This window comes from Exophiala oligosperma (assembly GCF_000835515.1).
Source record: "Exophiala oligosperma strain CBS 72588 unplaced genomic scaffold supercont1.3, whole genome shotgun sequence".
NCBI lineage: Eukaryota > Fungi > Ascomycota > Eurotiomycetes > Chaetothyriales > Herpotrichiellaceae > Exophiala > Exophiala oligosperma.
Window position 1 is genome coordinate 1,550,311 of NW_015622820.1, and position 24,930 is coordinate 1,575,240.

At 51.3% G+C, this 24,930-nt stretch overlaps 8 protein-coding genes across 11 annotated transcripts; 2 read left to right on the top strand and 6 right to left on the bottom strand.

Moving 5' to 3' along the window:
• Positions 1 to 102: 102 nt before the first annotated feature.
• On the bottom strand, positions 103 to 1,490 carry PV06_03370 (uncharacterized protein). The gene is made up of 2 exons (XM_016404147.1): positions 1,012 to 1,490; positions 103 to 909 (listed from the first exon to the last, which is right to left on the bottom strand). Exon 2 carries the CDS (start codon positions 664 to 666, stop codon positions 340 to 342), a length of 327 nt encoding a protein of 108 aa, XP_016265152.1. The 5' UTR covers positions 667 to 909; positions 1,012 to 1,490; the 3' UTR covers positions 103 to 339.
• A 4,894-nt stretch (positions 1,491 to 6,384) lies between these two features.
• On the bottom strand, positions 6,385 to 9,203 carry PV06_03371 (uncharacterized protein). Its single transcript, XM_016404148.1, has 2 exons — positions 6,736 to 9,203; positions 6,385 to 6,671 (listed from the first exon to the last, which is right to left on the bottom strand). The coding sequence occupies exons 1-2, from the start codon at positions 9,019 to 9,021 to the stop codon at positions 6,525 to 6,527; spliced, it is 2,433 nt and encodes an 810-aa protein (XP_016265153.1). The 5' UTR covers positions 9,022 to 9,203; the 3' UTR covers positions 6,385 to 6,524.
• Positions 9,204 to 9,388: 185 nt separating this feature from the next.
• On the top strand, positions 9,389 to 12,074 carry PV06_03372 (uncharacterized protein). Its single transcript, XM_016404149.1, has 2 exons — positions 9,389 to 10,125; positions 10,202 to 12,074. Exons 1-2 carry the CDS (start codon positions 9,572 to 9,574, stop codon positions 11,784 to 11,786), a joined length of 2,139 nt encoding a protein of 712 aa, XP_016265154.1. The 5' UTR covers positions 9,389 to 9,571; the 3' UTR covers positions 11,787 to 12,074.
• Positions 12,075 to 12,275: 201 nt separating this feature from the next.
• PV06_03373 (uncharacterized protein) lies at positions 12,276 to 14,073 on the bottom strand (the record flags this gene model as incomplete). Its single annotated transcript, XM_016404150.1, has 2 exons — positions 12,276 to 12,698; positions 12,799 to 14,073. The coding sequence occupies 2 exons, from the start codon at positions 14,071 to 14,073 to the stop codon at positions 12,276 to 12,278; spliced, it is 1,698 nt and encodes a 565-aa protein (XP_016265155.1).
• Positions 14,074 to 14,216: 143 nt separating this feature from the next.
• On the bottom strand, positions 14,217 to 18,019 carry PV06_03374. 2 transcript variants are annotated; one of them, XM_016404151.1, is made up of 4 exons: positions 17,335 to 18,019; positions 17,171 to 17,282; positions 16,301 to 17,118; positions 14,217 to 16,254 (listed from the first exon to the last, which is right to left on the bottom strand). In XM_016404151.1, exons 1-4 carry the CDS (start codon positions 17,802 to 17,804, stop codon positions 14,805 to 14,807), a joined length of 2,850 nt encoding a protein of 949 aa, XP_016265156.1. In that variant the 5' UTR covers positions 17,805 to 18,019; the 3' UTR covers positions 14,217 to 14,804. The 2 variants fall into 2 exon arrangements, with proteins under 2 accessions (XP_016265156.1, XP_016265157.1); XM_016404152.1 differs by having other exon boundaries at positions 16,301 to 17,282.
• A 118-nt stretch (positions 18,020 to 18,137) lies between these two features.
• PV06_03375 lies at positions 18,138 to 20,649 on the bottom strand. 2 transcript variants are annotated; one of them, XM_016404154.1, is made up of 4 exons: positions 20,182 to 20,649; positions 19,527 to 20,070; positions 18,923 to 19,473; positions 18,138 to 18,870 (listed from the first exon to the last, which is right to left on the bottom strand). In XM_016404154.1, exons 2-4 carry the CDS (start codon positions 20,000 to 20,002, stop codon positions 18,752 to 18,754), a joined length of 1,146 nt encoding a protein of 381 aa, XP_016265159.1. In that variant the 5' UTR covers positions 20,003 to 20,070; positions 20,182 to 20,649; the 3' UTR covers positions 18,138 to 18,751. The 2 variants fall into 2 exon arrangements, with proteins under 2 accessions (XP_016265159.1, XP_016265158.1); XM_016404153.1 differs by having other exon boundaries at positions 19,527 to 20,649.
• A 153-nt stretch (positions 20,650 to 20,802) lies between these two features.
• PV06_03376 (uncharacterized protein) lies at positions 20,803 to 22,234 on the top strand. The gene is made up of 3 exons (XM_016404155.1): positions 20,803 to 21,111; positions 21,452 to 21,538; positions 21,625 to 22,234. The coding sequence occupies exon 3, from the start codon at positions 21,756 to 21,758 to the stop codon at positions 22,110 to 22,112; it is 357 nt and encodes a 118-aa protein (XP_016265160.1). The 5' UTR covers positions 20,803 to 21,111; positions 21,452 to 21,538; positions 21,625 to 21,755; the 3' UTR covers positions 22,113 to 22,234.
• PV06_03377 lies at positions 22,215 to 24,882 on the bottom strand (the record flags this gene model as incomplete). Of its 2 annotated transcripts, XM_016404156.1 has the most annotated exons (3): positions 24,608 to 24,882; positions 24,430 to 24,552; positions 22,215 to 24,366 (listed from the first exon to the last, which is right to left on the bottom strand). In XM_016404156.1, the coding sequence occupies exons 1-3, from the start codon at positions 24,780 to 24,782 to the stop codon at positions 22,547 to 22,549; spliced, it is 2,118 nt and encodes a 705-aa protein (XP_016265161.1). In that variant the 5' UTR covers positions 24,783 to 24,882. The 2 variants fall into 2 exon arrangements, with proteins under 2 accessions (XP_016265161.1, XP_016265162.1); XM_016404157.1 differs by having other exon boundaries at positions 22,547 to 24,366; positions 24,430 to 24,882.
• Between the last annotated feature and the right edge of the window lie 48 nt (positions 24,883 to 24,930).

The following is a 24,930-nucleotide window of genomic DNA, read 5'->3' on the forward strand; positions in this document are numbered from 1 at the left end:
CTTCCCATGACGCTGCCGACGTCCTACTTGGATGTCACAGGCGATACAGGTACCAGATGACGTGAACGGGGTTCTGCGCATCAGAAAATGATATTATTCGATCTTCATACTAAGTGACACAGTATCGAGCCTTCCTATCCATCGGCGTCTATTGATGACTCGAAGCAGTGCCTATGACCTGCTACATCATCCAGGCCCCATTCTCTGTGATGCTTCATTGCGACCAGGCAGAAATTTGACTGACGATAGTTCCGCCAATGCCGTCTGTCCTGCTTGCTCGTTATGCACCCCAGAAGCCCAAATAACTCCCCCAAAGAAATGTGACCTGAGTCATACGATCTATTCAGCAAAAACATCCTCGTCCATTTTTTGTGGCCCTAACCTCCCAGAATCCAATTCCCGTCTATGTTGAAACGCCGGATAATACAAGGACTTTTTGATACAGTATAAGTTGTACAGGATAGTCGTATGGTGTTGGAAATCCCCAAAGAAAAATAAAGGTTGCGCCGTTGATGCCTGAAATAACTGTCGCCGAAAACGCTCAAAACAATTTTTTTGAGACAGTACTTGTACAGGGTAGTCAAAACGCACATGGGGATTAGAAAATCGTGGACAAGAGACAAAATGCTCGGTCGAAATCAACGGAGGAAACGCGCTGGTGTACATGCGCCGTTGCTGGTCCACCAAGCTGTCGACTCGGTGGCCTGGATGGTTTCGTGTCGGCCGGCAAGTGAAGTAAAAGTGTGCGACGATGGTCTCGTCGATCTAGAGAGGTTTGGAGGTTGTGTCTTCGTGGCTAGTCTCATTTGGCAGGCGGTTTGGGCTTGGGCACGCCAGTCGTGTCATATCCTCCGCGACCCATGTCGCAAGGCGCCGAATTTGATGTTGATGTGGTTGAATGCATTGTGTCTGGAATCGAAAGGCTGTCAGAAGAGAGGTTTACTTTTTGGGACAAAAGTCCAGAAGGCGCGGAAGCATGGGGTCTTATATAGGCATTACTGGCTGACTCACGGTATGATAGAACAGTACTTGGACTGCTTTCCTTCTTCCCAATAGGGTGAGAGAGAGGAGACCTCGAGTTGTACAGAGATACCGCGTTGACTGATGGCGTCTCTGTGTAAGAGAGGTACTCGAGTCAAGGGAGGACCTGAGGGATGAGGGATGATGGCAGGAGGCGCGTCAAAAGAATTTGAGATTTGTCGCGCTGTCAGAAGAGGCCGAGATGATGACGGTCTGGCTTGGTGGACGACAGGTCTGGAAATAGACTATCGACGTATACGGTACATAGTACACGTAGAATATCGAGTCTCGGGTGGTGAGAGATTGCGGACAGATTTTGTACGCAGCCGGCTGGGCTCGATTAAAGGGGTGATGTATCGAATGACGGGTTTACGGTTGTGAAATTCGTTATTGGCCTGGGCCTAGCTCTTGGGGAGTGTAGCAAACGGAATAAATGCAAGACAAGAATATCGACAAGACAAAGAATGCAAACGCAGTATGAGAAAGCGAAAAAGGAACGTGTAACGGTGTGGCAGGTAGGAAATCTAACAGTTATATCACCGTCGCAAAGTCGCAGCTCTGCTCTCTTTTTTTCGAAAGGGGTCGGCGCGCCGCGGTACGTTGGATTAGCTCCAGGCATTTCGTTTTCGGACAGTCACCCACACGCCCACAAGTCCACAAGGCTCCCTAGGAACGGGAACCAGGAAACCAGAGAGTGGATATCCGTGCCTGAAGGGCGGATGGTGGGACCCGAGAGTCTACACCGCGGGCTAAGGAATGGACTCTAGACTAGTCAACGGGGTCGACGACGAGACGAGACGAGACAGACGATGGGTGACAGAAGCTGAGAGTGTCTCTGCGCCGCGACTGGGCACAGGCGCGGTGACCTGGACCAACCATTTCATTCATGAAGCGACAGCTATTCGTCCGAAACAGGATACTGGACTCGTGTAGAAAGCTGAGTGCCAGTCTCTCATGGGTGATGAGTGCGCATATCCGTCTGGAGAGCTGGACTGTGCTTGTTTGCCATCAATCTGGGACATGAAATTATTTCGGTGGCCTGGTCTGGCAACTGGGTCTCCGAGATCGTAGCGTCAAGGTAGCTCTCGTTTCTTTGTTCGATTTGAAGTGACAGCTCTAATGACGCATCCGAAGTGGGATTTGAGTCTAGGATCCTAGCTGGTCGCCAGGGGTTCGAGGCAAGGGGGCCACCAGGGGGGGAGATGGTCTCAAGCCGGCTCCCAGAGCTTCGGGAAGGACGACTAACCATACCAGGCAATTATGCAGGCTCTAGTGACGGGGTGTGTGGCCGGGGAAGATAGAAGTGAGCAGAGTGGGTTGCATCAACGCGCGGAAGGACGTAGACGAGAGACTAGAAACGTTGGAAGCATACGGAGTATCGTGCCCAAACCCACCAGCACCAGCAATGGGGCTCACCAAGCCAACCTACCAGGCTGTGTCCTATGAGTAGCCAGGGCCTGAAACGAAACACCCGCCAGTTGTGGCTTGAAGACGAAGCAACACATTAAAACAGGCGCGAGAAATGAGTGAGGTGACTGACTCAGATGGTAGAGAGCAGGCGTTCGTCCCTTGCATTGCGCTTGGTGCTCGGTTCTTTTCACCATCCTTCGCACGCCCATCACCTTCTTATCCCAAGCATGGCGGCTGTCAGCACGCGCGCCAAAAAAAAAAAATTCAAAATACTCCGTACTGTAAATAAAAAAAAAAGTTGGAAGCGAACAATCAAACAGCTGGGGGCGTGCTGGTAGGGGTGCCCCTGCTAATCGATACCGTTGGTGGCTTAGGCATCAGCTAGCGAGGCGAGAGGGAGTTAATAATAAGGAGCTGGTGCCAATGGCCCGGCACCCTCTTGTTGTCGTTGGGCGTCAAGCTACAATATGATAGTGACTCTCTCTGCCGGCTTATGCTGGTAGCTTACCTACCTAGGTAGACTTACGGATACAGTATGTACCTGGTCCCTGCAACCACAGGACGCTTTCGCTTACCTGTAGGAGTATCAGTACCTGCGCTTCCGCCATCTTTTGGGCCTTAGTCTCCCGGTACCTGAATGGACGGTACGAACTCGTACCTGCAGCAGTTCCACTAATGTCGATCGCACCACAACTCCATTGAATTGGTGCATAAAAGATTCAAGCTGAAGTCAACGGATTTGACAGGTCACTGACATGTCGACACATGAAGCACAGCAGTCAAAGAAGTTCGGTTATGGTGCGGAAAGCAGTGGACTGCGACCGTTGTGTGGCCACTGCGGAGTGCAGTAGCTCAAGCCTCTCACTGCCGTCGACATGTCACACCTCAATGGACGGGCCTTTCAAGACTTCGGATCGTGGAACTCGACATTGATTCAGGTGCGAAATCTCGGGTTTGTGTACCTTATGGATGTGCAGATCGCATGGCAGCAGTAAGCCGCTTTCCGCGCCCGACAATAAGTGCTCGTCACATGGATCTTTTGCTGCATATCTGAAGGGAAATGATAACGCTGCGTGAACCATGTTGAAAGCTTGACCAACACAGACAAGTTTCATCATCAATGATGACGGGAACATCGATAGTGAGGTTGGCTTTGATCTTGAACCTCGGTCTGTGTTTATGTAGAATGATGAGGCGTACGAACACCAGGGCAGCTCTAGGCCTGACAGTATCTAACGCTGAGATTACCCTCTACTAATACCACATTCGTTCTATCCCAACAACAACCCTTCCAGTACGAGTGAGTGTTCATTATGGCTGTGAAGGTCGACCATCCAATGTCTGATGGGTACAGAGTACATATGCTCCGTACCTCCAGTCTGTCCACCAAATCTTGCATCTCCCGCTTCCGCAATGCCGTCAAAAGCCCACTGCGAACGCTAGAATGCAGCTAGAAATCCGGCAAACATCATCTCCATCCTCCTGCAGCCTGACAAAGTACTCCGGAAAATAAAGTCGACAGAGACAGACGATAAGGCTTCTCTACGCAACTCTCAGCTTCACTACTCCGCTCGGAAAGGTCACACAATCTTGTTCGCCTCCATCTCAGTCCTTGTACGGAGTATGACGAGGAAGATGGCGGTGACACGTTCCACATCCCAACCATCCTCGTGCGCAGTCACATTCGGCTGTTGCATGAAATCCTTCCTAGCTTGCCTCGGAGCCGGAATGATAAACAGCACCCCTGGGTCGAAATTAAAGACAATCAACCATGTGGCGGCGAGCGGATTATTAGCCAGGTACTGCACCAATCTACCCTAATGTATCCGTACGGAGGACCTACTCCATGCATTGGGCATACTTAACGAGCGCCAGGCATCTATTGTAGATATGACAAGCCTCTTTCCCTGATCCCTGACGCCGTTCAATTTAACGGTGCCACAAGGAAACCTCTCCCCGCTTCCGCACACACATTTAAATGCACTCCACCATCGAAAAGTGTTGAGAGGGTGACCTGGCGAGCAAAGAGGAGGGCACGTCAAAGGTACAAGATGCAAGTATGGTTGTACAATACCACTCGATCGGCATATCGATTCCGCTTCAGGATCTTGTTACCCATTGACACGAGCTGATGAGGCCCAACATTGTCCCCCTTCGCTGGGACCTCCTGGTCCCCTCTTCAGATTGACATTTTCGGATATCACATTTCGGAAACCAGGAAATGTGCGTTGTGTGTCAGAATGTATCAAACACTCACACGGGGAGGTCAGGGCCCTCATCCGCCTCTGGTCGAACTGTTGCCTTGGCGAAGCCAGGGGGACCTTGTCTTGTTCTCTGCGAGGATTTTTTGGATCGGCCATGTGCCCTTGAAGTGGCTACGGTTTACTGGGATGCTTCATTCCCACCGCCCATCGCACATCCCTTTGGGCTCCGAAATTGTATGGCGAGCCTAGCGGCCTACCTAAAACGGCCCAGCACCGTTGTACCTGCAGCCGGAAGGACAGGGCTTGTGCGTCCGGCAGATCGACTTGCATGCGCGCTCCGCCAATGGGGCGCTCATCCCGCTTTTAACCAAAAGCGCGGTGGCTACGTTGCCACCCGTAACTACTTCTCAGCAAGCCTATCGTGTAATAGGACTTTTGAGGACAACCCTTGCTTTGATCGATCCTGGGACTGCGTGCTCCATGCCTCGTAATACTGGGAAGGATTATACAAGTGTTTTGACCCTGGCGCCAGTAATCTGGGCTCCTCGGTAACATTGCGCTATCAGCGCTACCAGCTTCATCACAATCCGGATGAGCTTCCGATGAGGCGCGTTAGTCAATGGACACCTCGCTATATTCCACCATCTTTCTGGCTCTCAATTGCAGGTCCTGAGAAATATCGCGGCGAATTGCATCCATCACCCACCCATGTCCTATCTAGGCGAGCGGGTTGCGGAACAACTCGCCTCGAAATCCACACGTCTGTGAAACAGAGTTAATATTGGTTTCAACCGAATTCTCGGCTGCGAGTTACTACAGGAATAAAATTCACAGTTTCTTTTTGGGTTTCGAGGGGACCGGAAGGACATCAATCATTCGAAGACAGTTTACGGAGTACAGATCCATTCGTCTGGGTGTCATTTGGTTGCACAAAAGACTCTCTCAAGATGATTTGGAAGCGACGAGTACCTGACAGTGGCAATTTGGCTGTCGAGGTACCTGAGAGTGACTTGACACGTTCCAATTGTTCTGTTTTGTCGCTTTGTCGCAACAGATTGGCTCTTTCTGGGGAGCATCTGCAAGCCATGGCCACGGGGCATTCGGCACGTTGACTACCTGACATTCGATCCGACAATGGTATGAATATCCCGTGTCCTCATCCCTGTGTCCTGAGGTGCTGGCTCATGGCACCAGTTCAAAAGTACTCCCAAACTCGGTAGGCACCTGCACCACTGACATTCGTTCATGTTCTCAGGGAGAGAGAGACACGCACACCAAGACGACGATGCTACTGATTTCCTTTTTCGGACGTGGGAAGTCTTCTGGCATCAACTGACGCCGAGTTTCTCTTTGTCATCCGGTATTACTCCCTTGACGATCGCAAATTCAGCATCTCGCCGTGGGCGTAAATGGCTACTGGCGCACAAGCAACCCTCCCTGGGTTGCGTGCGAAAGAGACTCGCGTACTGACTGACATTGCACACAACCACGATCAAGCATGGGGACAAGCATCCAACCTGCCCTGCAAGGTTCCAGAACTTGATCAGATACGGTTCTGGTGCTCCTGGAAATCATCTCGTCGTTCACGATACTTGGTCTGAAATGGTTAGATGGCCATGACCGAGAGAACTTACTTGGGCCATATCATCTACTATCGGGGCCACCATTGACACAAGTTCTTACTGCGTCCACATCAGGGCTAGACTAGACCTTGTAGACAGTGGCCAGGCATACACAAGACACGTTTCATACGAAGGGCATCGGCAATCTTTTTTCACATTGCTATCACTCATGGTAGGCCTCCTCCATGATCAATACCTCGATACCCCTTTCTTCGTATTCCGCCATAGTCGTCGTCGCCGTTGAGCAACACACCGCGGTCCATCGACTTTATTTGATTCCCCTCCCTACGAGTCCATTGCTATTCTCGCCCTTGTGAAGCTTCTTTCTGTCACCTGGACAGAACCATTTCACGGTTCGTGGTGGAAGCTCCACTAGACTTACACACTCCATATGAAACCATTGTCCAAAGTCGCACTACACATCCAACGTTAGCGTATAAGTCCTGCAAGTCCGATTGGTGATGTAGGATGAAACGTACCTTTTCGTCCAGCTCGCAGCATATCATTTCTCCCCAACTCACATCGCCACAAACACAGTACCGCTCTTCGTCCGGATCAATAATCTCCTGTCTCCCGTCGGTGTCGATTCGGATCTGTGGCACCGTCTCCGTTGTCGTCGCCGCCGCCGCTTTGGGCGTAGTCTTCTGATGCGAGTGCTTGCCTGGTTTGGTTTTGCGTTTGCTGACACTAACGGCGGCGCCACCATCCTGACTGGACTGCATCACCGTGCCCGGTGCGTCGCGCTTACTGCGACGGCTGGCGGCGGTGGATTTCGGGGAAGCTTCCACGGCAGGCGTCTTACGTCCTGCCACGGACGGTGTCATGCTGGCACGGTGACTCGACCTCGCGGGTTGTTGCGGTTCAACAGACGCGGCTGTTGATCGACGAGAGGGCGGTCGTGAAGGAATCGGAGGCGTCGATTCGGTTTTCGGGGCTACTGATGTCCGCTGCACGCTTGCGGCGCGTGTTGTTGGAGCTGGTGTTGGTGTATTGGACCGTGCTGCAGCGGGTGTTGAGACAGTCAGTTTTAGGGGGATTTTGATGGTTCCTGCGCTTGGCGCCGGGGCTGGACCTTGGATTGGCACTTCCACTGGCACTGGACTAGGAGCATCTGCCCTTGTAGCTGGACCCGGAGTTTCACTGTTTGCTGTTGTAATAGCAGAGGCCTGAGGACTTGTCGCTAAAGGAGACGGTTTTGGCACTGTCTTTTGCTTTTTCCTTGCCGCATCTGGCTCTGCTGATGGTGAAAGAGATGATGTAGGCGTGTGTTCCGCCTTTCTCTTCTTGGACGTCTTCTCGACCACCTTCTGCGCCGGACTAGCTACACGGCTCCCGCTAGGCGTGGTTGTACTTCGATTTAACGATGCAAGCGCAGATGCAAACGGGGCAGTAAATAAATTTCTGATCTTGCTCCCCATGTCTCCCAGTCTTCGAGCTGCAAGTTCAGCTTCCTGGGCAGCCAATGCAGCTTGCGAACGTGCCGGGTCTGGTCTCTTTTCCTTCCTCGACTCCGACTTTCTGGCCGTCCTGGGCTTCGGAGCCTGCGTCTGAGTCGGAGTAGCTGCTGTACTAGAGGTGAGGACAATGTCTTGCGTTTCGTCGTTTGCTTCACCGACAATATTGCTGAGCTTCTCATTTTTCTCTGGCTCTTCCTTCTTTTCCACCGTCGTTTCCACCGTCGTTTCCACCGTCGTTTCCACCGTGTTTGCCACGATATCATCCTTCTCAGGACTCTGCAAAGTGTCTGGAAGTGATCTCTCGGTGCTATCGAGGTCATAGAACACCGTCCCATTGGCCTCAGCCTCAGCTTTGGCTCGATAGTAGTTTTCCCAGCCTCTCCCACGTTCAGCTAATTCACGTCGGATCATGATCTCACTTGGCTCCCAGACGTTATTTTTCTTCATTCTCTTCCTGAGTTTATACAACTCGAATTCCGTCAAATGTGTCCAAGGCCGGTATTTACTGCCAATAGGTGCGTCTTCAGGAGGGGGGGTAGGCTTGTGAAACGGTTCAGTCACTTCTCGGGTGACTCGAGGCGGCGCATCCTCCCGTCGTTTCGTCTTCTCTTTCTGCTGCGACGGCGGAGCTGGTGCTTTCGGTTGTTTGAGCTTAAGAACGGGACGCGGAGGCGACGGCGGAGGGGACTCCCAGTCGGAGACCTCGGTGCTTGCAATGGGGGAATCTGGGTCATAAGGTGGCATTACCTCGCCAGGGACCGTTACCCGCCGACCGCGAGGCCTCTTGAGTATTGCTGATGCAACCGCATTGCCACGTGGAGGGTGCAATGTTAAGCGTGTGCTATTTTCGAGCTTTCGTCCGCTTCTCGAGCGTTTGACGTGGGGTGAAGTCGGCGGCGGAGGAGTAGGATCGCGAGACGGGGGTTTCGGGATAGCATTCAATTTGGCAAGAATGCTCTTTAATCTGTTTTGGTGCCGATCTACAACATCGTAAAGCCGACAGGCCTCCGCATAGGCTGATTCTCGAGCGTTGAGAGCATAGTCAAGATGTGAAGAGATCTGAGCACGCAGTTCTTGAGGATCTGGGCGTTCGTTGGGCGGGAGTGAGGGCTGAGAGGCATATAACCTCGTCAGATCGTTTAAAGAAGAGGTGTTGGTGAGGTATGTCTCGTCGAGGCCGCGAATCAAGGTGAAAGATCGAATGAGGTCCGCAGGAAGATATTCTGTATAATCCAGAAAGTCGGTGACGGCGGCCTGCGCATCAGGGTCCACAGAGCCATCGCGCTCAAGATCCGCCATTGTCACCATCGAGGCGAACTGTTATCGTCGCAGACGCATAGGTTGGGCAACGTAAATGAGGCTGGCGGCTATGCTTGCGGTGCCTGAGTTCGTGGCTAATGTCGCGCAGGGCATACGTTGAACTATTCCTCACATCGGGATAGGAAGGGAACAACGTACAGTACTCAGATGATGAAATGCCGCTGATGATGTGTTTTCACATCTTGCGACTTCAAGTGGACGCGACTGCGACTTTCCATGCGCGGTGGTTCAAAGGCGGTCAAAAACGGCAGAATATATGCGCCGCATCACGTGACAGCCACGTACATTTCGTGAATGGGTACCAACATTCACTCCCAGTTCACACGAATTGAAATCATTCAACAGGAAATATTAAGTCTTGACTGTCATCCTTGCAGATCTTCTCAAAGATACCACTATTTCATGATCATTTGCATATCCGTACTTCACGCTCCATCCTCAGACCGACCTTTACCAAAACAAGAACATATCCAGCAAACCCCACTACCGCCTGGGCCGCTACCTCTCTAACTCTCTGCCATTGGCTCGCTTCATCGTTATGAGTACCTCACCTCAGAGTCGTCTCGACAGGCTGTTTGCCGGAAAGCCTTTACCAACTCCTCCAGTCCCAGGCGAACTTCATTTCTCCGAGAAGGAACTCAAAGAGATCAGCCAAAAACCCTGTCAGACACCTGCAGCAGAACAATGTCCGCAAAACGTCCCTACTCTCCCAACATCTCAGCCTACTCCAGCAGCAGATGTCTGGAGTAGTTCTGAGGATGAGGATGATTATGTGGCTGCCTTCAAATCGAAACCATCTATGAAGGCGCAAAATCAGCAGCCCACAAAGGAGTCTGAGCATGTCTCTACCATAGCCAAGTCATCGGGTGCCTCCATTTACAAGAGCAGCAATCCCTCGATGCTTGAGCCAGCAGCTCATGATAATGTCAAGAGTGTCCTAGACTCCAATGAGCAACAAGGAAAGGTTACCGGAGAGTTTTGCCAATTTTTTCTTACTGCTAAGTTTCCATACAAGTACATGAATGATGGTGATGACAAAGTTTCCAAACGTTTCTTCGCCGCGAACAAATTCTACAACCGCGACTGGGACATGTGAGTGTTAGCAATCATCGCTTGCTTTTTCTATGATTTCTTCATCAGCCTTGCAGGTCCTAACTATTTGTCTCAGCTATTATGTTCATCCACCCGTCAGTCTGAGCTCAAAACCAATCATTCTTCTTCCATTTGCCCAGGTGCAAAAACTCATCACCGAGATCGGCGAGGCCTTTAAGATCGAAGTCTCAGTACCAGATTTTCCCTTTACCCTCAAGTTTTTCGATGATAACACCCCTCAACCGCAATTTCTCGGAACCTCTAAGTCAAGAGACCAATTTACAAACTTACAGAACTCAATCGAAATGCCTTCCGAGAGCCATGGTGAATGCCCTGCGAAAGCATCATTGTGTGAGAAACAGCAATTATCAGCTTTCAGGAAAAAGTGTCAAGATGCGCTTGCTGCCAACAAAAAGTCCGGAGGCAAAAGCACCACAAGCAAGAAGAAAGAGGATGATCGGCTGCTATCCGTTCGTGACTTTAACGCACAGCTGAGAAGACTGCAACGATACTTTGGGCTACGTGCGAAATCGTCCAAGTCCCCACATCCTGATGTACACTCGTCCTGGACATCAGAGCAGGAAGTACATCAGGTTCAGCAGGATAAAATAGTCATGGGCCATCTGAAAGTTGGTGACGTTGCACCTTACGCGTTTGAGAAAGAGCCGGTCTTCGTCTCAGTTGACATTGAGTCATACGAAAGAGCTCACGAGCTAATCACCGAAGTCGGCATAAGCACCCTTGATACACTTGATCTTATCGATACTCCCCCGGGAGAAAACGGCAAGAACTGGATCAACTGTATTCGCTCACGCCATTTCAGAATTAGAGACCATGCACACCTGGTCAACCGTGATTTCTGTGTGGGTAACCCAGATGCATTTCAATTTGGTCGGTCGGAATGGATTACACTCCAACAAGCTCCTACTGAGGTCGACAACTGTTTCAAGTGGCCATTCTCTGTACAGTTCAAGCATGTGGGGCTTGAGGACCCCTGGAGAACGTCAGATACTACGAGCACCAGTTCCAAGTCACCACAAGCTAGGGATGGAAAGCCTGTTGTTGCAGATGATTCCGTGGATGCTGGCCAGGACCCACAACTCCTCCAGCGAGGTCCGAAACATCGCAATGTCATCCTTGTGGGACATGATATTCGTAGTGACCTTCAATATCTTCGAGTTCTGGGAAGCAAGATTTTCAAGCCGTCGCGTGGTACTTATCCTGTTGCAGCGATGGAGGCGGTGAACGATGGCAGCGATATTGTTCAAACTCTGTCTTCTATCGTTGAGGCTCTCGATACTGCGCCTCTGTACAAGGCCTTCAAGAGTGAGAGTCAACCTCGCAACCTTGGGTCCATAGCATCCAATCTGGGCTTGCAATGCTTCTTTTTGCACAACGGAGGCAACGATGCTAGGTATACTTTGGAAGCTTTGGTCGCCCTGGCAATCCAGGCACGATTGTTGGAAGATACGAAAACTTCTGGTAAAAAGGGCGATGGTATTCCTGCGGATCAAGCTTTGAGCAGTACATCAGATTGGTCGGGTGGACTTAGACTGGACGATTCTGACGACGTGAGTGCAATGACAGAGCGATTGGACCCCAAGAACTTGGTCGAGGAAGAAAACGGAAAGGAGGAAGAAGAAGAAGAATGGGAGTTGTGAAGACGTAACAACACTTGAGTATTGCTCGGTTTGCTGCAATAACGAATCATGACTTGACGATCGATTGATGGTGACGACTACTTCAGCATAGAGCTGGATTTCCCTATGGTGTGTATTGTGAGATTAAATCGAGGGTGGTTGTCAACGCGAGGCCATGGGTCCCAATGGGCTAGAGTCTTGTATGTGGCCTTGAGTTGACCATGAATAGCAAGTCTCGTTACGAAGGCACTTTGATGCGCTGTTATATTCTATCCCAGGCTAAATAATGAGCGTCGCTTTCATTCCAAGCTCTTGTCTATCTGGTCGTCAAAACGAATTCGTTTTAATGCTAGATTCTTCTCCTTTTTTTTTACCAGAGAACCAAGAAACCCCAAAAATCTGACCCCCTGAAGCAATATCATTCCAACCACCACACTGCCACTACTGGTCTGTGACGCGATCCCCTGATCTTTTGTTTTTCCTTTTTTGGATCATTTTGGATATCATGTTTCAGTTCTTCTCCATGGTAGGTGTGATAGCAGCAGTAGGGACCGAATGGGTTTTTGTTTCCGTGACCTGTAACATCGTGGTCATCGTCTGTTTGACTACCACCGTCGTCGTCGTTTCTAGGTCATCTTGACCCGCCGAAGTCGAAACCAAACGCAAATTTGGGTCGGCGGTGGCTGTTGGTTTCATGGAATCGGTAGACGGGGTGTGTGACACGGCCTCTACGAACCACGTCTTGGTAGTGGGTGTAGACATGGCTATGGTCACGGTACTGTCAACTGCTGCTGCTGTTGATGTGACTGACGTCGACTCGCCAATCCTACTACGTACGATGCTCGAGTCTGTAACTACAGACGTCATGGTGAGAATCGTACTGAGTGATAATGTTGTTGTCGTCCTGATCGTTCCCGACGTGATGGCCGCGAGCTGTATCAAGAACAAAACAAATTAGCCATGGTCAATAAGTATCAGAGGCAAAAAAGAGAGCTTTAATAACACGAACATCCTGATCGGGACGACGGCTTACCCCTTCAAAAGTGACGAGTTTACTTTCTGTTGTCGTCCTGGTCGTACTGGTAACACTCCACCTCTCACTGCTAGTCATACATTCTGTCGTCGATCCCGTCGTGAATGGAAAACAATTCTCAACTCTAACTAGAGTGGGTATGGGAGCCGCAGACGAAGAAGGTACCATCGTTGTCGCCACTGCTGCTCCCGCTGCCGTTGCCGTCGATGCCGGCGATGCCGCTGCTGATGCGACCACCAAATCATACCAATGAGCCGCATAAAATGCCGTTGGATCTGTAAAGGTCGCCGTCCAGGCTGAGGTTGAGGTCGTAGCTTCACCACCATCCACCGATTCAATGCCCGTCTCTGAGGCATCCCTATTTCCTGCTTCTTCTTCTTCTTCTTCGTCGTCGGGGGCGCCAATCGTCACTGTTGTTGAACACCGACCACCACCACCACCACTCAACCTCTCACTCGAAAATGTCACCCATTGATCACAATCGGTGATTTGGACTGGGAGCATACCTCCACCGGGGTTGACGATCGTACTACACAACTGAGTCGTCAGGGGAGAATAAACAGTTTGACAACCTGATGGGTCTAGTATGATTCTAGCCATATCATTCGAAGCCGAAGCCGTAGCCGAAGCTGAAGCACTTGCGGCGGCAGGATCAGGGGTTGAGATCGAGATCGAGGTCGAGCTCGTCGTCATCTTTCTTCCCCTCCTAACAACGGCAGAAGAACTCGTACTCAGAAACACAGTCGTCTTCCCACCTGGCAAAGTGGCTGTAGCGTTGACCTGTAAAGGAACGTAGTCCGTCACCGCGTTGTTTACCTCGTTCGCAATCTCCGTGACACTCGTATTCGAGGCCGGAGCCATGGTGAACAAAGGAGGACCTTCGGCACCACCACCAGGACATAATGTAGCCACCGGTACTTGAATCACCGTCGTCGGAAACACATAAGACCACCCTACGGCGTCGGTCCCGTTGGCCCCACCAGAGGCGGCAGCAGCAACCGCCACAGTATATTTCGGGACGACCGGCGAGTTCGATGCCACGACAGTGGTGGACATTGTGCCCGCGGGAGGTGGAGGCGTGGGAATCGGAAACACCTGTGGGCTCGACGGCGGGCTTTGTTGTCCTCCTCCGTAATGACCATCTGGCCCAACCTGTCGAGGCAGTAGGCGACGGTTGGGATGGTTATGAGACTTTCCGTCGTGTCTGAATGCACCGACAGATGATGTTAGAAGCACCGCAACGACGGCGATACTACTCAAAAGGTTGATATGCATTGTTTTCGGGTGCGACGTGACCAGGACGGGTGAAAAGGCGAAGCTCAACACATTTGAGAAAATCCTCGCCAGCGAAGATTCGTGACCCCCAGGGACAAAAGAAAAAAGACAGATAACAAGAAACTGAATGGCAGGAAAGTTGTGGCTTGCATAGCACTCTTGTACATTTCTTTACATCTTTTGATCCAGCCCCTCATGGACTCTGTCTAGCTGGAATGTCGGGAATTTTTGGTGTGCGCGTGGTTTGGAACAGGTATGTGGGATGTGTCACAAGCCCCTTGAACAAAAGAAAACTACCAGCAGCTAGAGAAGCCGCCCTCCCTAGATCTGAATTCTGTTCCAAGCATTGTGCCGCCGCACACTCTCAAACCCACAGTCAACCGGACTTCGAGAATTATACTTCGATACACATGGAGCGCGACTTATGCCGAAATAGGTATTGCGGACTGTCACTCGTGAAGAGCTCCAGCATTCGAAATTCTGTCATTCTTCACATCTGCACACCTTGCAGCAGACGTCTCGGTGGTTCATGTTATTGGCAGGCGGAGGTGAGGAAACCCTTGCTTTGAGGTTTGCCGGAATTAGCCACACCATGTTGCAAAGGGTAGATCATCTGCTCTGCATCGCACAATACGTCAATTTTGGAGGCAAGGATCGTAATATCCAAAATTTGTCGCTGGTTGTTTGCCTTTATCTGAAGAAAGATCGGGAGAATAGTTGTGAGTAAATCCCTAACTGTACCCAGGACCACCTCCTTGACTGCTCTGACCACCACTTTGAAAATTTTGCTGCCGAGGGTCATGATAAGCGTTGTTCATATACTCCATTCCTGAACCACTTCCCTGAGGAAACTGCATCGCCTGTCCTTGGAGTTCCGCTGGGAAATATTGGTCAAATGCCATCATTGGATCGTACATGGAAAATGCCTGCGAGGTCGGCAGCTGAGGCAGCGTCTGAGGCATCGAAGAGTACATTGACGGCAAATTCGGAGCAGTAGTAAACATGTCGCCAGGTCCGCCGCCATAAGGGTAGTCCGACATCAAGGCATCTTGCATTGATGTTTCCGACTTCCCAGGTGGCCGCTGTGGAACGTCGTCAGCATTCCGACCAACTTTCTTTGCAGAAGCTTGAAGCATCGGAAAACAGATTGCCCAAGCTCGTTTCGCCGAAGGACTATCCTCGCCGAGAGCGTGGAGCCAGCGAATACCTTTCTTGCTTGCTTCCAGAATTGCGTCGACCTCCTCAGGCATGTGATTGGAGCGAAATGTTATTTCGAGCATCAGCACTGATGTACACTGTACGAGCCAGTGCAGAATACCCCACCATGGCCCAACTCTCAAGAGGCCAACAGCGTTTGGTTCGTCTGGTATCATAGCCAGCAATTCCATGGCGGCCCTTACACACGAAGCTGCAGAGTTGCGGTTGAACTCCATCGACTTGTTGGACTGGTCTGGGATCTTGCGATCTAGACGGCAGAGGCATGGACGGTGAATAGTCATCTTGGCACCGTAGTACACGAAGCCTAGATCCAAGCGGTGTTCGTAAGACCCACGCTCACGTTGCTTGCGGCGAAAGGCAAAGGCCTGAGGGAGCTTCCTATACCATCGCTCGAGTTGATCGTCGAGATCTCCTATTTTTGCCTGTATGTCTGACCAGGTACCAGTGACGGACGTAGGGTTGTAGAGGCGGTGGAAGATATCCTGGGATAGCCGGCTCAATTGTACAAGATGGAGAAAGTAGAGAGAGTTGTTCAGGGGAACATCCTTTGCCCATTCGAGATCTCCTTGGCCGGTGGACATTGATGGAGATCGCGAATTCATCTTGGTCTGAGAGCGAGAACGGTCTGTGGACGGGGTTGAATTCGAGCCGGTAGGGGTTTGGGGGTTTGAGGAAGGAGCGCGATCGCCCTGCTGACTCTCTTTGCTCAGCAATTTCGCGCCGTCCTCAGTCTCAAATTGCTCCTCTTCCAGAGGAATGGGGAGAGGTGTCGTACAATGGTCATCGAGGACGCAGTTGACTCTCCCCGTCATGTTACAAAGAAGGTGCTCTAAGCAGTACAACGCCCACCAGACACGATATCGAATTTCCTTGAGAGGATCTCCGAGGTTGGCACTATCATTCCGTAGATTCATGCCGAGTGAGGTAGCAGCTCGAATAGCCACACCAGTGAGAAGCCAGGCTCTGTTTCAATTAGTTACCATCTAGACCAAATTTGAAGGATGCCTACCTATTTACATGGCCAGCACATAACAAATAAAATGACATCAAACTGAGAACCTGAATTTGTTGGAGATCAGGGTGCTGAAACAACGTTTCGGAATTCATCGTGAGCAGACGTGCTCGAGTGAAGTAGATGAGATGATCACGCTCGTCACCTTGCCAGTCCGCCTTGACAAGATGAGAATACCTCGCGCCAATGGCGAAGATCATGTTGATAATAGCAAGCCATTTCTCAGGCGGTCTTTGTACAGTGCCACTGATGAACTTTCGGAACTGGGACCCTAGATTGATTTTGCCTACGACTGGGAAGGTCGAATGCACTCGGCTGATATATGCATTGAACAGCTGATGAGCCGCCTCGGGAGTCGGCATTTCGTAGGGGTCCACAGCTTCAAATGTGAAGATAGAAGTGTCGTCGAGGTGATAGTTGTAGTCGTTGATAGCATAGCTGTTGTCAGCTTCGGCCAGCGGAACTTGCACATCTTTTGGTGGGCGCATAGAGGAGGAGGATGTGATCGAAGACTGCGCCAACTTCCGCTGTCGCTCGTCACCCAGAGCGTTCGCTGGCTGCTCCCCCAATGAGTTTTCTTCTCGCAGACGTTGCAACCAGGTGACTTCCGAGTTCTTTCCCATGTAGCCAGTGGCCCTAGCTTGTTCGCGGGTAAAATCTTCTTCGGTTCTATCGAGCGCCCCGGTCGAGCCGGCCCCGGCTGATACTTCAGATTCAGCGCCTGATCGGGAATCCTCTCTCTCAATGCTCGGAATGGCAGAAGGCGTTCCCAAAGTTCCAGGGTCTGTTGCAGTATCTTCGTTGTCGTAGGCCCCCTGCGCAGTTTTCAGTCATACTGACGAGAAACAGGTCTGGCCGGAATCTTACCCTATCTAGAGATGAGCGAATCAATTTCGCATCCGCCTCGGGGACTCTACTCATAAGGTCTTTCAGAAGCTTTTCATAGTCGGCCACTTTCTCGGTCATGGTGCCAAATTGTCTGTTCCTCGGTCAGCCCAAAATCTCCATCAAATGCGAAAGTCTCCAAATACTTTCTGACTCTGTCTCTTTTGCCATCTGCGTAGAAACAGGCTATTTTGAAATCTTGACAATGTCTGCAGACCGGTCGCTCGCCGCTACATTTTGTCTTCCTATGGCGGCAGGGTTCACAGGCATGATTAACTCGATGCCTTCCGCCCTGCCGGTTGCCCTCCTCGCCGACAGCATCAATAGACCTCTTAAGTCTTGGTATGGCAACCTTTCCTGCATTGGTAGAGGATTCACCAGCCGCGGATCTGGGAGATTGAGGAACCCGAAAGGAGCCGGCTTGCGCAGTCGTACTCGGAGTCTGGGAAGTAGAGGAGGGTGGCGCTGGAGGATTGGCCGACTCGATTGAGCGTGTAGGAATCTGGGAGTGTAACGAAGGACTTGCGCGATCTAGCGTAGGCTGTGGTCGCGCAGCACCACCGCCACCACTCCTACCACCATCAGCAGCAGTAGACTGATGCTGCTGTTCCGACATGGTGATTACGAGGATGGCGCAGTGGCAAGAATTGTGAGTGGCAGATCAGACTGGATTTGAGTTTGGGAATTCATGGGGTACTGAAGAGACCATGTCCGCTTAACCGCAGTAATGGAAGAGATGGAGGGGTAGAAGTGTCCGACCAGGCGTAGGAATAAGAAGATAGATAGACAACGAAAGGCATGTGAATCGTGGACCCAGTTACAAGATGTGTATCTTATTCCGTATGTGCGATTCAATTTAATTCAAGGGCTTCTGTCAAAATGATCCTGCTTTTTGGCCTTCCCGTAACTCAAAACGCCCCTCATATTTGAGGGAGTCTTTTCCCCCAATAACATCAAATGGCAATAGTTTCCGGTCAATGGAGCTCAATGATGTTACGGAGTTGTTACAAGTAGTCTAAAAGGTAGTCTGTATATGGAGCAGGTCTGGCCAGGTACGTCAAGTACTATTAGTAGTACTGGAGGTAACAAATAATAAGCAGCAAACCACCCATTATGGGCTATCATCACAGTGTGTGCCATAAGCACCAACAACCCCAACAGGCTTTTTGATAATCTTTAGTAAACCCTCATCGCTCAGGTATCATTCCCTTGCATCCTCTTGGGCATACATCTTCCACGATCACTGATCAGAAGCCCATGGCATTGGATCTAACCATCGTCGCTCCCAGTCTCTCCTCGCTCGCCATGACATGACAAGGCTAGGACCAGCTCGAGCGCTGCTTAACGCCCTGTCTTCGTCGGCCCCCAATATGCGTCTCGTGGCATTGTTCGCGGCCTGAGGTATTGCTTTGTAGAATTTATCTCATGGGCTGAACTCCCGGAGTATGCTACATTGCATAACAGAATGAGGTTGCCACCCGTCAATGGCGACGTCCTGTTCCAGCGAAGACCTTGTCGTGGTCGAGCTCTCTCTTGAATTCCTCCTTCTGTCCAGTCAGTGGGCTATTCTTGTCGTTGTCGCTTGGCCCCGTGTTGATTCCAATCGACACCAGCACCACCACCAAAGCCTTGGGCTTGGCCTGCATTGAACATGCCGGGGTTGAATTGATTGCCTTGGAATCCTGCCAAACACTCAGTACTCTTAATCAAGTCGCTGTAATGGAAGGAGCTTACCTGACATCCCCATTCCAGCCATCATGGGATTCATGCCCATGTTGCCCATTCCCATGGCACCACCCATTGCCATCATCGGGTTCATGCCTCCCCGACCTCCTCGCATGCCGCCCATGTTGCCTCTCATGGGTCCGCCCATCATGCCACCTCGGTTGAAACCACCGTAATTGTTATTCATGCCCATGTTCCCTTGAAAGCCCATGTTATTGTTGTTATAACCTCCCATGGGTCCAGAGAAATTGCGATTGTACTGGCCATGTCCACCATAGCCGCCACGATTGTAATTCCCGCCTCGACCCCCACGGAATCCTTGATTCCCTCCGTAGTTATTATCTGAACGTGCTCCAGAACTGAAACCACCGCCGCGAACGGGTCTATCGTCCCTCGTCCGAGTTGGCGCATCCTTGGGCAGTGATTTGAAGGGGTTATGGGTGGCATTGGTGAAAACGACAGAGTGTTTGCGGGCGGCTGGTTGAGCGCCGCCCTGGGCTTCTATTGTGTGCTTTGCCGCGGTTGCCGCTTGAGGTGAAGAAAATTCGACATACACTTGCCTGAGACACGATCAGAAACACGGATGCATGCAATAGTTGAGAGAGTCGCTAACCCTTTGCTCTTGCCATTTACCTTATGCTCGCTAAAGGTAATGTCTCTCAGCTCGTCCTCTGCGCCTGCTTCATTAGCCCAGCCACGAATGTCATCTTCCGTGGTCCACCAATTCAAATCCGAAATCATAAGGGCATTTGTTGCGCCGTGGTCGACGGGTCTGTCGTCTGACGTTTCCTTCCGTTTTACACCTTGCTGTGGCACTGGTGTGGGCTTATCCGTTGTATCATTGGGCTTCTGCGTGGCTTCTTCTGGTCCACTGTGGGCTTGGGATGTTTGCGCAGGAACCTGCTCGTTCTCAGGGTCGCTTTTAGGTTTTACGTCTTCATCTGCTTGCATATGCTGCTCATTTTCTGCATCCATGGCAAACAGGTTCTCTTCATTTTCCTCTTTATATTCCATGTGTTCGCCATTCCCAATTTCACCTTCTCCGTCTCCATAAATATCAATGTCAAAGTTATCCTCCTCGGCAGCCATATTGAAAGAAGTGGAGGCGCAACAAGAAGTCGATTTTTTCTGTCTGAAAGTTATGCACAAGATGAGTTCTGCAAATCCATGCTGTATTAGCCAAAATATAAGGAAGAGGACAGCGATACAGGCCCCAAATGACTGTCCTCAACTCCCGCTCTATTCCTGTGCCAGCAAGACATACGTACAGGGGGACTCAATCGGATGGTCCAGTCGCTTTCATCAGAACCTTTGGTTTGTCATAATACATGAAGCAGTCCAGCTGTCTTCCCGAAAGTGAATAGATACAAGTGCCCAGGACCTCAACAACCAAGCAGGGTTCGAAAAATTGAGTGTGCCCGCGTAAGTCAATGGGCCTCTCCGGACTCTGCTGCCTTCCACGTGCTGAGTCTGTTGATCCAGTTCAGAGCCTTTGAATCTAAAGATGCGATGGGTTGCTGGGCGTCTGGCTCAAGATATCCTATGCCAATCTAGACGATCGAGGAGTTGGCTGCCAATCCGTCAGAGGCCACTAGTCCGGTATACCGAATCTGAGACAAGGTATATGAAATAACGCGCAAAGGACAGGTGTTGAAGAAGGCGATGGAACGGATATTCGAGGTAATACTGTTGGATTAGACTCTTTGCGAAGATGAATCACACTCCCTCATATGGAGTACTCGGACGGAGAGGCTGCGCAGGATACGAAGGACCCGGACCCGACACCTGTAGCTGCGCAGCACAGGCCTTGCCAAGCATCGCGATGGAGACTGCATGGCCAGGGGGGATGCATGCTGAACTGTAGTGCTCGTTCTCGACCTCCAACTGAAGCCACCTTTACCTACACCAGGTCTTCCCCATATTTTGTCACCTCATAACTCCGACCCAACCCTGCGACGAACTCGCCTCTTCAACGATCTGTCGATTGATATTCGCAAAAGTCGACTACACTCTTGTTCACTCCCGCGACCCAATTACCACAATCCCAAACGCATAAGGGAAATCATATCATCTCCATCGATCGCACCTCTGACCTCCAAGACACGCACACACAATGTCTGATCTCCTGCAAGAGATGGCCGATGTGCCAAAGGACTTTTTCAAGGATGGAACACAGTTCATCAACAGATGCACAAAGCGTACGTGAACCTGCTCCCACCTGCCCGCAACATGATCATATCTCGAGCACATCCCAAATGCACTTTGTCCGTCTCTCTACGGGTGCTCGCAACGCGACCGCGCAAAAGCAGACAGAGGGAAAGATCATTCCGGGATGCATCCATGCTTGTACCCTTCCAGCACGTCTTGGGGCAATCGTCACGGAAGAAATAGACACAGCATTGAGACAAGCTGGGGACTTCCGCTAGAACTTCAGAACTCCTTACGCGTGGGTTTCGTAGATTTCGCACAACGCGCCACAATCTTTGCGTTCCGTTGTTGTTAAGCAGTCTTTTTGCTAACTGTTTCCTTTCTCCTCAGCCGACCGAAGAGAATTCATCAAGATCTCGCAAGCCGTGGGAATGGGATTCTTGATCATGGGAGCAATCGGTTACTTTATCAAGCTGAGTGAGTTTGCATTTCGAGGGCTGAGAACTCAACGACCCTCCCCACCACAACACTGTCACTGACCAGACCACCCACCACCACCACAGTACACATCCCAGTCAACAACGTATTAGTAGGTTGATTGACCGAGTACGTCCAGCCACACATACGGTACAGACAACGCTCTTGCTCCAGCAGCCACACGAGTTCCAAAGCGAAAGGAAGGAGCGGAATTATAATGATCAAAAATCCTTGTTTCTTTGTACCAATACCATACCAGCCAGACAGAGTCGGGGAGAGGCAATTCCCTTTTGAAAAAAATCGCAACGCAATGCCACAGACTTTCTTCTTTTGTTTTTTCCCTGTACCACTGGCAGAAGACCATCTTACCTGGGCAACACGTTTTTCCACCCCCCCATACACGTTTTACCACTTCGCCGCAAGTTTGTCTATTATATCTTCGGGAATAATTTTCCCTGTCGATGAACGACTTCCACGTCCATCATGGCACGACATTATCTCGCGCGTGAAGAGAACCCACAAAAATGACAGTTCGAGTCATCAGCCGGGAGATTGTCAGTGCCATCCGTGGTAACGCCGCAGGCACAAAGGGGACATGATGGTCCAACAGGTTTCAGATTCAAATGTTTCTTGGATGTTTTCACTCTTCCTCTTTTGTTCAAAACAATACGGAGTAAAATAATTGGATTTGCGAAAACGCCCGTGGCTGTACTCAGTAGTAGCCTAGTTCGTGTCATAACGTACATTGTATCTTCGTAAATTCTTGTGCAAGCAACGCAAAAGCTTCACCCCTTTTTTTTGAAGCATTCATTCCCTTCCTTACAAGTTCCTTCTAGACATCCTCAAAATCAGGTACACACGAGAGCTGGTTCCTCGGTAAACAAATCTCGAAACCACCAGCGACCTGGGTGCTGAGGTACCTCTTAAGGTAGGTCATGAAGCCTCTGGCCATGCGCCCCGCCTCAAATTCACCCGCCTCAACCCACGTCGCACCGCATTGATTGATTGTCACCAGATCCCACCTCCCCCCTCGTCGTCCTCATCACCGTCGTTCCCTCCGTACCTATGCGGTCTGACCACGCTGCTCCGTAGGCCCCTCCCCTCGGCCCTGCTCCGCGTGTACTTGTCGACGTTCCTGGCCTTCCTCGAGGCGGCGTCGAAATCCGCCCTGGGGTCGAGCCGCGCGTTGTAGTTGCTCCCCATGGGCGGCCTCGCCTCGTCGTCCTCGGCCCCGTCGTTCCAGCAGTGCAGGCTGACCGTGCCGGTCGCCATGCCCCAGCCGTTCCAGCTCGTGGCGGCCAGCACGGGGGCCGTCGGGCTCCAACTCGCGTCGCGCACGCACGTCTTCCACACGCTGTTGTGGTGCCCGTGCAACTCGTACCCGTACCCGTCACCCCCGTCAGTGCGCGGGCGCGCGAACTTGGTCGCGGCGAACACGTCGATGGTCGCCTTGCGCGTCCCGTCCATGTTCCAGATGTAGACCTTGCCGTCCTCGGATCCCGAATAGACGTAACGACTGTTGGAACTTCCGGGAGGGCTAAAGTGGCACCGTATCAACGTCTTGAGCACGCTGTGTCCTCGGAACGTCACGACGGAGCAATCGTGCGGGTTGGGTACATAGTCGTCTTCGTCGTAAGGACTGAATCGATAGTCGAAATTCGTCGTGTAATTGTGTAAGGCGATGTTCTGGAAGTCGTTGGGAGAAATCATCCGTCGCAAATCCCACAGCTTCATCATCTGGTCTTTGCCGTTGGACAAGACATATCTTCCGTCGCCCTTGGAGTCGACATATGTCAAACCCTCGGTGTGTCCGACGAATATGCCTGCCGGTCGACCATCCGCCATGGACCGTCGATCCCACACCCGCAACGTCTGGTCATCACTGCCGCTGTACAGGATGTGTGGCGACGATTTATCGCCGAAGCACACAGCATTGACATCGTCTTCATGGTTCGTCAGGCGGACCGTACTCTGCCGGCGTTCAAGGTCGTATACAACGACGCTGTGGTCACTTGTGCCGGCTACAATTTCTCGTCCGTCACCACTGAAGCGTAGGGACCAGATCCCAAAGCCGTGTCGGCCCATGTAGCCGTACGTCGAGCGGCCCAGGCCAGCTCCCGGGGCGAAGTTCGTGAAATCCAATAACGTGTGCTCCGAATGGTCTGTTGGGTCTGTGGGCGCGAGACACACAGTGTGCCGGATACTGCTGTACGCCAACCACTTGTTATCCGGAGAGAGCGTAGCATCTGTGATTGTCCATTGACCGAACGGATAATCCACCGTCTTGTAGTACTTCCACTCGTAAGGGTTGCTGGTATCGTACATCCTGACCTTGAAATTCTGGGTACAACTGAAGAAGAAATTGCCGTCGTCTGAGAACTGGCCACTATATGCCCGACTGTCGTAGTGGATGATCTTGTCCGCTATCGAACTCGTAGGGACACTGTCCTGCGCAATCAACCGATTCTGTCTGCGCATGCTGCTTCTAGCATCCAGGCCGAGTCGTCGCCAGAGTAAGCGCTCGCTGATTGTCTGTTTCCGCTTGCGGAGGATGTCTATATGTGAATCTTTGCTACCATATATACCACTGTTCATCAGGGCTCGACCGGCGTCACTGGGTATCTTGGGGAATCTTTCAGAAGCAGGCTTGGGACGGCCGCGGCGTCTTCGGCGGGCGCTGAAACCGCCATATCCGGGTTCGTAATCGTCGTCATCATCGTCGCCGAAGAGATCGCGGCCGTTTGGACCGAGGAGTCGATAGCGGGATAGTATCAGTTGCCGCAGAGGAGCGCTGGCGTTGAGCAGGCCACGAATATCGGCCGTCGTTACTGTGTCGACAGTGTTAGCTGGGGGTCCAGCAGCAGCGCAAATGGAGAGCAGACGTGGCGTACATATACCGTGAACAGCCCGTGCTGTGTTTTCAGTCTCTGTTTGCTCGCCATCCTCGTCCTCGTAGTCATCATCGTCACCAGTGTCTAGCACGATTTCAATGCCATTCAGAGACTCCTGGGCATCTAGAGGATGTCAGCAGAAGTACAACTGGCTTAATGAGCTCCGACAATACCATACCGGCGAAGTCTGCGTCACTATCCTCTTCATCCTGCTGGCTTGCATCGGTGCTCTGTTCTTCGCTCGGGTGGAAACTGTCCATATCATCATCGTCGTCGTCATCGTCGCCAGTGAAGATGTCCAGAATATTGGCCGGGGAAGGACTCAAGCCTTCGCGTTCGTCTCTTTGGGACATGGTTGATGATTCGACTCTAGATGTCTACCTCGTTTCACTAGGTGGTGAAGAATGGTTCAAAGCGCTGCGAAGAGAGTGCGGTGTTGCATGTAATGTCGTGCTTCTCATGGAAGGCACGGCATGGTAATTGCTTATCTCCGAGAAAATG

Excerpts from the sequence above, each read along its gene's own strand:
- PV06_03372 (XM_016404149.1), top strand. The coding sequence starts at position 9,572 with ATGAGTACCTCACCTCAGAGTCGTCTCGACAGGCTGTTTGCCGGAAAG. Across the intron at positions 10,126-10,201 it reads TACAACCGCGACTGGGACAT|CTATTATGTTCATCCACCCG; the intron begins GTGAGTGTTAGC and ends TATTTGTCTCAG.
- PV06_03375 (XM_016404154.1), bottom strand. The coding sequence starts at position 20,002 with ATGGCTGCCGAGGAGGATAACTTTGACATTGATATTTATGGAGACGGA. Across the intron at positions 19,474-19,526 it reads GTAAATGGCAAGAGCAAAGG|GCAAGTGTATGTCGAATTTT; the intron begins GTTAGCGACTCT and ends ATCGTGTCTCAG. Across the intron at positions 18,871-18,922 it reads GGCTGGAATGGGGATGTCAG|GATTCCAAGGCAATCAATTC; the intron begins GTAAGCTCCTTC and ends AGTGTTTGGCAG.
- PV06_03374 (XM_016404151.1), bottom strand. The coding sequence starts at position 17,804 with ATGTCGGAACAGCAGCATCAGTCTACTGCTGCTGATGGTGGTAGGAGT. Across the intron at positions 17,283-17,334 it reads AAAAGAGACAGAGTCAGAAA|ACAATTTGGCACCATGACCG; the intron begins GTATTTGGAGAC and ends ACCGAGGAACAG. Across the intron at positions 16,255-16,300 it reads TGTGCTGGCCATGTAAATAG|AGCCTGGCTTCTCACTGGTG; the intron begins GTAGGCATCCTT and ends TAATTGAAACAG.
- PV06_03370 (XM_016404147.1), bottom strand. The coding sequence starts at position 666 with ATGTACACCAGCGCGTTTCCTCCGTTGATTTCGACCGAGCATTTTGTC.
- PV06_03376 (XM_016404155.1), top strand. The coding sequence starts at position 21,756 with ATGATCAAAAATCCTTGTTTCTTTGTACCAATACCATACCAGCCAGAC.
- PV06_03371 (XM_016404148.1), bottom strand. The coding sequence starts at position 9,021 with ATGGTGACAATGGCGGATCTTGAGCGCGATGGCTCTGTGGACCCTGAT. Across the intron at positions 6,672-6,735 it reads GCTGCGAGCTGGACGAAAAG|TGCGACTTTGGACAATGGTT; the intron begins GTACGTTTCATC and ends TTGGATGTGTAG.